The 12,752-nt window shown below is 39.8% G+C and overlaps 1 protein-coding gene across 1 annotated transcript in view; it reads left to right on the top strand.

Moving 5' to 3' along the window:
- The first annotated feature begins 305 nt into the window (after window positions 1–305).
- The window catches only part of MFSD14A (major facilitator superfamily domain containing 14A), a 38,105-nt gene continuing 25,658 nt past the window's right edge, over window positions 306–12,752 (top strand). Inside the window, exon 1 of the mRNA XM_007115893.3 lies at window positions 306–514. Coding sequence (XP_007115955.1) covers window positions 431–514 — 84 coding nt within the window. The 5' untranslated portion in view covers window positions 306–430. The remainder of the gene's footprint in view (window positions 515–12,752) is intronic.

The raw sequence follows: 12,752 nt of genomic DNA, 5'->3' as shown, positions 1-12,752 counted from the left end.
CGCCGCCGCCGCCAGGGGATCTATCACCGTCCCCAGCGCCCAGCGCTGTGGTGAGGGCTGAGCGAGCTGGTGAACGGAGAGCACACGGATCCCTCCACGCGCCGCTCCCTCCACCAGCTGCCGCCGCCGCCGCCGCCGCCGCCGCCGCCGCCGCCGCCGCCGCCGCGCGCCGCCCGCTTCCCTCGGAGTTTCCCTCCGCGGGCGCAGACTGCTGCCCAGCGGCTAAGCGGGCGGGGCGCGTCACGTGGGCGGGGCGGGCTGGTCGACCGATCGCACGATGTGACGCGCCGCCGGAGGCAGGCCGGGCCCTCAAGATGGCGGCGGGCGCCCCGAGTGGCTCGGCCCGGCAGTAGTGGCGGGACGGCACTCGCCGCTGGGGCCGGCCGCCCCGGGAGTGGCTGCAGCAACGCCAGGAATCGAGGATGGTAAAATGACCCAGGGGAAGAAGAAGAAACGGGCCGCGAACCGCAGTATCATGCTGGCCAAGAAGATCATCATTAAGGACGGAGGCACGGTGAGCTGGGGTACCGCGCCGGGGAGGGTCTTTCGGGGCCCGGATCTCTTTCTGCCCCCAACGCTGACGCCTGCAGCCGCCCCCGACTGCCCCCGCCCTCCCTCACCCCTCCCGCGGTGCCGGTGTCTCGGGCTCCCGGGCCTCCAGTGCCTCTGCTCCAGGGGCTTTCCTCTCTCGCCCCGGCCTGCGGCCTGCGGGGCCCGTCCTCTCGAATGGAGAAGCCGTCCGCCTCTCCCGCACCTGCCACCCTTTCCTTTGGCCGCCCCTGGAGGCCCTGCGGCCTTGAGCCCACGAGCGCCTCAGCCGCGGGGAGGAATCGACGCCGGGCTCCGCTGCCGGCCGGCCCGCCGGGTCGCCGGGGCGGAGCTGGTTCCGCCGTCCTCTTCACCTCCGCAGCCTCGCCTGCGCCGTCCAGGCCCCGCGAGGCCGTGGCCGGGCTCTGGAAGCGGCCGGGAGCAATCCCTGCCCTGCCCTCCCATATGCTGCTAACCGGGTGGCATCTGGCGCGGCGACCTCGCTGGGGCCCCGTAGTGCGCTCGCTCCCTTCTTCCACGGTGTTCTGGGTCAGTGCTCCTGCTCTTGGCTGCTTCCAGTACGGTAAACACTGTCAGAAGGTGGGCTTTGCTCCTCACTTCCCGCAGTCAGGAGCGTGACGGAGGACACCTGGGGCCTAGACTTCAATCTGCTAGTTTTCAAAGAAGAGTCATCATCCTGTTTTAAAATCATCTGGTGTATTTTAAAACAAAAATACTAGGTAGAGTTGATCATGGCCTGAGGATTGGAAGACCTTTGAAAGGAAGACAGATTGAGGGCGAGAAAAAAATTTCTGCTTTTTAGAAACAGTTGTCATCACAGTCAACTTTATGCGTTGTGCTGTTAACCGGCAGGGGACGTAGGCCTTTTAATTGACAATAACTCGCTTATACTTTTTTTTAGCTGAAAATTCTCCGTTGCTACACTCTCTGGTCTTTGTTGCATTCTTTGATATCACGTTCCGAAATAGAATGCAAAGGTGAAATACATACTTCACTTTAACGAGAAATGTGCAGAAATGGTTCCTTTTTTCCATATTTGTTTGTGTTTTGTTGGAGCCCTCAGCTACTAGCACAGTGCTAAATATGTAATTAGGTCGCCATTGAGGATTTGCTAAATTCATTTGAAATCAGAGACAACTTTCTTTTGACATTTCAGAATACGGCCCAGTTAGTTATGCTAAAATTTAGAAAGCTTGGGACATATGTAGCAATTTCAGAATATACTTTTAGTTAACTGTCAAATCTATAGATGTCATAGCTTTGACATTTGGTGAAAAAAGAAACTTTGAAATTCAAGTCTTCAGATCTTTTTGTTGTATTTAATTTATTATTATTTAATTAATTAAAACATTATTTTGATTAAGTCAGTTATGAATTGTCATGGCTCTTTTGACCAAGTTGGTTAGAACTACTATGTGGGGAGAGAAATAGCTTGAAAGAATACTGGTTGCCTTTGTCAGTCATAGGGGTTTGATATTTTAAGTTCATCTACAATCTACAAAATAGAAGCATCAAAGAATTGTATTTTGTAAAAGCAAGTGATATTTAAGATTAGTATTTTTTTAAATGAATTTATTTATTTATTTATTTATTTTTGGCTGCATTGGGTCTTCATTGCAGCGCTCGGGCTTTCTCTAGTTGTGGCGAGCGGGGGCTACTCTTCCGTTGCGGTGCGCGGGCTTCTCATTGCTTGGCTTCTCTTGTTGTAGAGCACGGGCTCTAGGCGCGCGGGCTTCAGTAGTTGTGGCACGCGGGCTCAGTAGTTGTGGCGCGCAGGCCCTAGAGCGCAGGCTCAGTAGCTGTGGCGCACGGGCTTAGTTGCTCCGCGGCATGTGGGATCTTCCCAGACCAGGGCTCGAACCCATGTCTCCTGCATTGGCAGGCGGATTCTTAACCACTGCGCCACTAGGGAAGCCCCTAGTATTTATTTATTTATTTTTTTTAATAAAAGATAAGAATGAAGCTGTTTTTAAGAAACACACCTTTTACCTTGTAAAGTTCAGTTTTGTTACCTCTGATTTTAAATTCACTTTATAGCAATTAAATCCCGGGCTATTTGGAAGAGGTTATTTTTTTTTATCTTGATATTTACTGAAGTTGTAGTGAATTCGTAGCTTGCTTTTGGACACAAAATACAGTTTTTACCCCATCATAAAATAAATGAAAGCTTCTTTTGAGGGATGTGGGCATGGGGGTATTATCATTTATCATCTTTGTACACTTATGCTGAACTTTCCATTCTAAGAGCACTGGACACCTCTTTAGAATAGGGACTTTGTTTATGTATCTTTTAACCCTACAGGGCCTACTATGTGAATTTAAAGTGATAAAAACACATTTAAAGTGATTTTTAAAAATATGTCTAGTAGCACATTCTTAAGATGATTTTTTTAGTGTAATTTTATTTATACCCATATATAATCAGGAGATATTTATATTTCTAGAAGTGCCAGGGTAATTTTTTGCAGTATTTGTATTTTAATCTACTCTAGATGTAAGTGAAAATATGTGGAATTATTATAGTCATAAAAATAGTTTTAAAATGACATTTACTTCTCTGCCTCTCTACTTAAAATTGGTCGGACTACTGTTACGAACATCCAGGTGTCTGAGGCTATATGGTCATACATGACAAGCTCTGAACAGTATTTCACATCCCTGGCCAGTGGTACTGACCTGATCCCCTTCCATTTTCTTCCTAGTGTTCAACAATGTTAAGATTATTTTGCTTTGTCCTTCTGCTAATGGCATCTTTGTAAGCTTGATCAGCCAGTTGTAATAGTCATAAACAAAATTACTAATGAGCTGTTAATTTGTCAAAAACTTAGCACATACTTACTGTAGTTGCTAACAGTTTTGAAGAAGTGAACCCTTCTAAGCAAACCAGGTTAATCATAAGTAACTAAATGTTTTTTTCTTGAAATTGTATTTCAGTTGGCGCTGAAGCCAGGGTAAGGCTGACTATTATGTTGTTCATTTGAGTAGTACACAATTAAGATAAATTACATGAAGGTGTGTGATTCTGTATCAGGAGTTCTTAACTTGGGTCTGTTCACCCTGAAGTTGTTTGCAAAATTTTCTTTGACTACACATTTTTCTAGGGAGATTCCACAAAATGATCCATACTTCCTGAAAGTTTAAGAACAGTTGTTCTATATGAAAACAACATAAGTAACTAAAGAATAGTTTCACAGGTTAAATTCAATAAATATTTACTTAATCATCTGCTTATACCATTTTACTGATGAAAGTGGCTGTGACATTATTGGTGATTTTGCTTTTTGAAGCATCCGCACGTAGGATTACAGTGTTTAATTATGTTTTAATGTATGTAACATTTTGCTACATCTCTTATTCATTGCAGACCATTTAGGACAGTTGAATTGAAAGTGCATTCTGACATTTTAGAATACTTCGGGTTTTGTTGTTAAATCATTACCATGTATTAGCAGATAGTTTATTAAGTATTCTTGGTAGAGGCTAAGAGCCAAATAATTATTTACGTGAGTTATTTGTATTATCAAAGATAGAATTTTCCTTATGATTTTTTAAAGTTTTCTTTGTTTTGTATTGTGATCTTTATTGTTTTGTGAATACAGTTGTGAGTCTGCATCTCTGACAAAGTGAAAAATGTCCATTTTTTTCCCAAGTGAATTGGTAAAATGACTTTAAAAATTAGATAGAAAGCAAGGCATATGTGTGTTGCTTTATTGGAAGTACCTGAAAAAAGTAAAATTGACATTTCAGATATGCCCAGAGATGCAGAGCACCAGATATTTATTCCTGATATCTCTGATTTTAATCACAATAAATAGGAGTCAAAAATCATTTCAAAAGTCTGGACCTAAGCTCTGATCATTTGCACTCTTCACCTGGTAGGATGGCTGAAGGAGTTGCGGAATAGCTCTTTGTAGCCCCCAGAGAGCAGCCTCTGGTTCCTAGAGTGCAAGCCGTGAAGAGGGCCATGGTGCCTTTCAAAAAGCAGCTGTTCTTTGAAGTCAGTAGCGCATGCCTAGAAACATCAGGATGTATATATGTCCTTGGCATGCTTGTGGCAGAACCATGAATGACTTACCTCCTTACCTCCTTGAGTCAACATTTGCTTTAGGTTAGTGTGTTTGAGGGTAAATCAGTAAATAGTTTTCTCAGATTATATTTCCAGTTTGTCTTACTATAGTTGAAGACCTGTTTTCCAATATCATCTGTAGAAATTCACTTATAGTTGAAGTGTTGAAGTTAAGTAAAAAGAATAGCTTTTCTCAAGTATCATTCTGACAAGTATATATGATCTAAAATTTCCAGTTATTTAAAAGCTTGAGTTGTCTTTTGGCATTATTTTGAATTAGAAGTGTCAATTAAAGTAACAGTTGACCATATCAGCCAGGGCGCATCAAGATCCCTGAAATGGGTTTGTTTCTTTCAGAGCCAGATATAGTAGCTTATTCTTAATAATAGGTCTACTTCCTCAATAGTGTATAAATACAGTTTTTAATTCTACCACAGGAAATACTTCTTAGGGAGTCTTTTTAAAACAAGAGGTGGTCTATATTTTATCATTTAGCTCTATAAATTGAGTAATTAGAGTTTACCCTAAGACTGGTCTTGAGCTTAGGCTCCATCTTAGACATTGGTGACAGTTTGATTTTTGTGTTGATGGGGGTTTTTTAATTTTTAATTTTATTTTACCTTTTTAGTGAGTTTAGTTTGTAGTCATTTGAACTGTGTAACCATTCGGTGTTCATGGGGATAAGCACTTAATGTAATGATGACTTGATTTAACAGCCAGCCACATATTTTCCCCTCAAGAATGGAGAGGGATGCAATAGATTGTCATGTTACTTATCTTTTCAAAATTTACCTCAAAGCAGTACAATCTCAAGCTGTAAACCTTCTTTATTTTTTTAAGAGTAAAACTTGATCTCACTATACTTTTGTTGAATATTTATAGGAAGTGTATTTCATTCTGTTTAGGGGCAATCTAACCAATACCTCTTCACTTCTGTGATATACAAATATTGAATATCTCTTTTAAATTGATCCATAATGTATCCATAAAATAATTCTGCAGTCTCGCTGCAAATTAAGCCAAAGTAACTTAATTAGTATAATGGTGTCTCTACATGTTTATGGTGATTCATACTTTCAGGATATAAAGGATCAGTTTTCTTTTTGTTCACAAATGTAGTAAACCTTGCCTTGCTTGATTAAAGTCATAGAAAATAAGAAAACACCAGCTGACTTTGTGAGAGAGGAAGCATGATACCAAATACTAGCAGTAAAGCCTTATTTCCTCCAGTTATTCCATAATGTGTCAGGATCCCAGGAAAGCAGCTCTGTAGTTATGGTATTCTCTATAGAAATTTTTGTTTTAGTGTTCTTCCATGAAAAGCTCCAGGTCTTAGATGTCTATAATTAAGAATCTTTGTCTTTTTTTATGCAAGACTTTCACATTAAATTATTTTAGTAAACTTAGTTATACATTGTTCAGAGAAAATTCAGTGATTCTTTTTGAAGATTTATTTTATCCTCATTCTCAATTGATAACTTATCAGTATTAAATTCTAAGTTCAAAATTATTCTCCTTCATACCTTATTTTTTGTTGTTGTGTTTTTTATTTGCCCAACTTTTATTTTGAGAATTTTCAAAACTACAGAAAAGTTGCAAGAATAGCATAATGAATATCTATTTGCCCATCCCACAGATTTGTGATTCAGCAGTTGTTAACATTTTGCCACATTTGTTTTTCCTTTCTCTATATATATTTTTTCATTTTTTTCTGAACCATTTGAGTTAGTAGTAGACATCATGACACTTTATCCCTAAAACATTCAGGATGCATCACCTAAGAGTAAGGATATTCTCCCACATAACCACAATATAATCACTATATTCAGAAAATTTAACACTGATACAATAATATTGTGTAGTATATAGGCCAGTCACATTTCCCCAATTTTCCCAATAACATCCTTTATAGTCTTTTTTTGGATGCAGAATTTAATTATTACATTTAGTTGCCATGTCTCTTCTGTCTAGAATAGCTTTTTGTTTATTTTTGATAATATTGACATTTTTAATAGTCAAGCCTTTGTTTTGAAGAATGATCCTCAGTTTGGCTTATTCTCATGGTTTCCTCACATGATAACATTTTATTTAATAAATAGGATTATAATGCCCAGTTACTGGTGGAACTACTTCTTTCTCCTGGCCAGCAACCCATGTAAGTCCCTGATTCGTTGATAGGAATATAACATAAGTTATTAAAGTCCATATTCCCCACAATAACTGCTGGATTCATAAACTCATATTAATTGGACAATCATAGATGTGGAATTTGAGAGTTAGATGAGGATTTAGGTAAGAAATTAATAGTTTACCCCTAACTGCTAAGAGAGTCAAGTCATTTAACAGCTACTGACTCTCATGGTAAGGGTTATCAGTCAATCCATGAGCATGAAATACCCTTTCTATACTAGGCATTGAGCTACGCATTGAGATACTAAGATGGTTAAGATTGGATCCCTACTCTTAAGTAACAGTCTGTGGTAATATATGCAGTGTAACCACTGCAACCAGTGTAGCTCCAGACTTGGGTGGGCTTTGCAGTTGCCTGGATTGACTGATCCATCTCTTATGTGCTGTATTGGACTGTAAAATGGAGATAACAGTATCTAACTTGAAAGGTTAGAAGGGGTAAATAAGATTATGAATGTAAATCATTCTAAGTCTTTAGTGATTTTTTTATTATTTTAATCTCATGTATGTGTACAGTAAACCCATGTGATAGATGATACAGTAGCAGACAGTAAGAGTATAGAGGAGGGAGTTAATAGGGGAAGTTGCAAATTTAATTAATGAATATATTGCCCTTTTAACAATATTTAAATACAGTAACCATATACTGAATGCCTAAAGTGATAGGTAGAGGAGACTTACAGAGTAATTCATTTCAGTTCTGCAAACACTTATTAAACACTTTTGTGCTATGCATGTACCACATGCTCCAGATTGTAGAAGAATAAAGCATAGGGCCTGCCTCAGAGAGCGTGAACTTGAAAAAGGTAAGTTTAAGTTAAATAAAATGAAATAGGTACTTTACAAAACAAAATATAACTTTGTAAAAGTTATCTAGTGTTATAGGATAGAAGAATAAATAAGTAGATTTTTAAAAGGCTTAGCCAAAAGTCTAGATGATGAAACCCAATATGTTACCAATAGAAAGTATGCTTTGGGAAATGGAATTAGATTGGAGGGTGGAGGTGGGGTTAAAGGAGATTGTCCCCGACTTCTGAGGTTGAAGTTAGAGGTGACTGCCATGGAATCATCTCTTATGCCTCCATAAGAGGGAAATTACTCAGCTGAATGGACCTTTGGTATAGTAATTATTACGCTTTTAGGCGGAATATCTTGTCATTTGGGGTTAGGTACATGTTAGTTTATGTTCAAATTTGTCTTCTTCAGAATTTTTCACTTTGTACCTCTTAATTCTTTTGAGAATCTTCAAATGTCATATGTTGATATGATCTCATTATGCTGAACTTTCTACTCTTGATGCTGTAAACCACTCACTGGTCAAATATTTGCCCCCTACCTGTCTGTTAACCCTCTTCCCTTAGTCTTTCTGCCCAGGCCATGACCCTTGTATTCTTCCCAAATTGTCCTGGAATTTTGATTATGGATCGGTATTCTGTTAAAACTTACATCAAAAGTCCTGCCTAGAAGTTTCTGTAATTCCAGAATAGTAAAATATTTTTAAAATTTGTCAGTTTTATTAAGATCTTATATTACTTTTTTTTTTTTTTTTTTTCTGCGGTACGCAGGCCCCTCACTGTTGTGGCCTCTCCCGTTGCGGAGCACAGGCTCCAGACGCGCAGACTCAGCGGCCATGGCTCACGGGCTCAGCGGCCATGGCTCACGGGCCCAGCCGCTCCGCGGCATGTGGGATCTTCCCAGACCGGGGCACGAACCCATGTACCCTGCATTGGCAGGCGGACTCTCAACCACTGCGCCACCAGGGAAGCCTTGTATTACTTTTGAATTCATTTAAAACAGGATAGATGACTATGGATATAATACAACTCTCAAAATTACCAGTACCTTAAGGCAAGCAACTATCTCTCCCCCTGCCCTGCCTTAACACACACACTCACACACACACACACACACACACACACACACACACACACAGACACACACACACACACACTTTTTCCCCCAGCTCTGGGAAATATGAGAAAATGGCTTAGGAGGGACAAGCATATGCAACTACCTATCTTTTACATAGTTTTTCTCTTATATAAGTAAAACATTTTCCTCTTATTTATTAAAAAATATTCTATTTTATTTTTATTTATTTTAATAGATCTTTATTGGAGTATAATTGCTTCACAATACTGTGTTAGTTTCTGTTGCACAACAAAGCGAATCAGCCTTATGCATACACATGTCCCCATATCCCCTCCCTCTTGAGCCTCCCTCCCACCCTCCCTACCCCACCCCATAGGTCATCGCAAAGCACCAGCCGATCTCCCTGTGCTATGCTGCTGCTTCCCACCAGCCAACTATTTTACATTCAGTAGTGTATATATGTTGATGCTACTCTCACTTCGCCCCAGCTTTGCCCTCCCACCCCATTTCCTCAAGTCCATTTTCTGTGTCTACCTCTTTATTCCTGCCCTGCAACTAGGTTCATCAGTACCGTTGTTTTTTTTTTAGATTCCATATATATGCGTTAGCATACGGTATTTGTTTTTCTCTTTCTGACTTATTTCATTCTGTATGACAAACTCTAGGTCCATCCACCTCACGACAAATAACTCAATTTCATTTCTTTTTATGGCTGAGAAGTATTCCATTGTATATATGTGCCACATCTTCTTTATCCATTCATCTATCAATGGACAGTTAGGTTGATTCCATGTCCTGGCTATTGTAAAAAGAGCTGCAATGAACATTATGGTACATGTCTCTTTTTGAATTATGGTTTTCTCAGGGTACATGCTCAGTAGTGGGATTGCTGGGTCATATGGTAGTTCTATTTTTAGCTTTTTAAGGAACCTCCGTACTATTCTCCATAGTGGTTGTATCAATTTACATTCCCACCACCAGTGCAGGAAGGTTCCCTTTTCACCACACCCTTTCCAGCATTTATTGTTTCTAGATTTTTTGATAATGGCCATTCTGACCGACGTGAGGTGATTATTTTATTTTAATTTATTTTATTATTTTTGGCTGTGTTGGGTCTCCGTTGCTGCGCGCGGGCTTCCTCTAGTTGCAGTGAGCGGGGGCTACTCTTCATTGCGGTGCGCGGGCTTCTCATTGTTGTGGCCTCTCCTGTTATGGAGCACGGGCTCCTGGCGCATGGGCTTCCGTACTTGTGGCTCATGGGCTCTAGAGCGCAGGCTCAGCAGCCGTGGCGCACGGGCTTAGTTGCTCCGTGGCATGTGGAATCTTCCTGGCCCAGGGCTCGAACCCGTGTACCCTGCATTGGCAGGTGGATTCCCAACCACTGCGCCACCAGGGAAGTCCCTCCTCTTATTTAAAGTACAGTCATGACTATTAGAAAATATTTAGAAAATTCAGAACAGCATAATAAACAATTTTATGTCACTTAAAATCACTACCTAACATAACCGTTGTTAACGTTGAGGTGAGTTTTTATTTTGTTCTTCATAGTTGAAATTACACATACAATTTTATATCTTCCTTTGATTTTTTTAAATTTAACATTGCCATAAACATTTTTACTTGTCATTAAAGATTATCAATAAACTGTTTTTGGCTGCATATTATTCTGTCTAATTTATATACCATGATTTGATTATAGGATATGTAACTAAAGGTTGAACATTTAGATTTCCATATTTACTACTATAAATGATGCTGCTGTGAACATCTTTGTGGTGGAGCTTTTACTGAATGTTTGGTTATTTCCATGATAGAATGTTATGAGCTATTTTTAAAATTATTTGTTTATATTCTTTATATCTTTATAGCATCTTAGTGCTTTTGTATTGGTTTTCATGAATGCTTTACCTAGTTAAGATATTAATCTTTTGCTATTTCTTGCATAGTTTACTCACTTTGTTTTCTTTAAATTCAGCTAATGCTGTACGTGTTTTTCTCAAAGTAGTATGCCTAAAACTAATCTTTTATTCTTTCCCTTTTCTTCACTGTCCGGCTGACCTAGGCAGAAACTGAAATCTTTTCATCTTTGATCTTCTCTACCCTCCTCTGCTACATCTAGTCATCCACTGACTGAGTCCTTATTCTACCTCTTAAATATTTTTTGTATCCATTCACTTTGCGCCATCCCTACTCCCTCTATGTTATTAATACCTTTGCGAAGCTTTCCAAGCACTGTCCTTGAATGATTAAGTGTTCTTCACTTAAGCAGCCACTTCCAGGCTTTTGGCTCTATGTGTATATTTATACACATTGTTATGTAATTATCATCTTACTTTTTATCAGTATTTCTCAGACAGTTTTCCAAGAAACTCAAGTGTTGGTGAGATACTGTCTCTTATATGACAGAGGATTTCATGGTCAAGTTTGGAAAATAATATCTTCTTGGAGATTAATAATATAAATAATATAATATAAATTAGCATGTTAAAGGCCCTGAGAAGTTCTACTTGGCATTTTAATAGATGCTGAGTATATGTGATGGTGAACAAAACTAATTCGGAGCTTAACGAAATCCTGTGGACATTTGTTTTTACCTAATCTGTTTGGTACTGGGCATTACCCCTTCCTTCCTAAAACTGCCCCTTTGTCATCTGTGACACTGTATTCTCTTGATTCTCCTGATGTTTCTCTGATTGTTCCTTCTTTATCTTCATGGGTTCCTTTTCTTCTGCCCACTGCAGTCGACCCATGGACAACATGGGTTTGAACTGCCCGGGTCCACATATACATGGATTTTTTCAATAAATACATACTACAGTACTACATGATCTGCAGTTGGTTGAATCCACAGATGCAGAACCTAGGTACGGAGGGCTGACTGTAAAGTTATACATGGATTTTTGACTGTGTGGGGCTCGGTGCCCCTTAACCCCTGCATTGTTCAAGGGTCAACTGTACTTAAAATTTGGTGTTTCTTGGGGCTCTGTCTTAGCCCACTGCTCTTTTCACACTTCATCTCACCTACTCTGGTGGTTTCAAATATCACATTTGCTGCTGACTAATTGTTTTAATCAGCCCTCAGAGGACAATAGAAATGTTTTAAGTACAAGGGTTATCTTGTAGATAGAATCTGAAGTAAATCTGAGCCTCATGGGGAAAAAAGAGCTAGGAAGCTACCAGCTTCCACTAGTAGACAACCAAGCTAATAACTTGGAAGTCTTCTTCTTGACTCTCCCTCCGACATTTATCAAATTATTTCAGTTTCAAATCCTAAATTCTTATTTCCGTTCCCTCCCCTCCAGCGTCCATGCCACTCCCCTATGTCATACCCTCATCACCTCTTGTTTGAACTGATTCTAATAGCTTGCTTCTGCATGCAGTTTGCTCCTGTTACATCCTTTAGGAAATCACCGTGATGTGTTGAAAAATGCAGGTCTCATCACACCATTCTCTTGCTTAAAACTCTTCAGTGGTTTCCTATATCTCTAGAATGAAGATGAAAAACTCCTTACCAAAGCTTAGCGGCTACTTCTTCTGCCTTCCTTTCAGCCTTAAACTGTCAAGGCCATTGTCTACTTCGTCTGTTTTTTTTTCTCTGATGTGATTGTCCACACTACTTCATTTTCTTGCAGTAACCTTTCCTTGCTTCCTAACTTGTATATATCTCTTTTACTGCATTTACATATAAGCAGATGATTATAGTGAGGCCTCTTCCTCTCTACACTGTGAGCTCCTTGAGATCAGGGAATGTGTCTTACTGGTTTTTGTAATCCCAGCACCTCTGGTACTCTGAATGTTTGTTGAATGAATGAGGTCTTGTACAAACTCATTCCCAGCCATGGTCCTTCAGCTCTTATGTCTCCCAACCCCTACCCCACCTCTGTTGTCTGTGATTCCTCAACTGCAAGTTCTCCTACCAAGGGGGTTTTCAGGTACCTGTATTCTGCAGGTTGGGAGAGACATCTGTTTTTATAAAATGATGTAGCATCATTTTTAGTGTATAGAGAAATCCAAATAGTATTAATATTTTGCAATAAGACTACTGAATATATTTTTAAAACTTAAGTATGACATT

The sequence above is a fragment of the Physeter macrocephalus genome, chromosome 4, assembly GCF_002837175.3.
Source record: "Physeter macrocephalus isolate SW-GA chromosome 4, ASM283717v5, whole genome shotgun sequence".
Lineage (NCBI taxonomy): Eukaryota > Metazoa > Chordata > Mammalia > Artiodactyla > Physeteridae > Physeter > Physeter macrocephalus.
The sequence above is the reverse complement of the archived record's forward strand: the minus strand, read 5'-3'. Positions and strand labels throughout refer to the sequence as shown.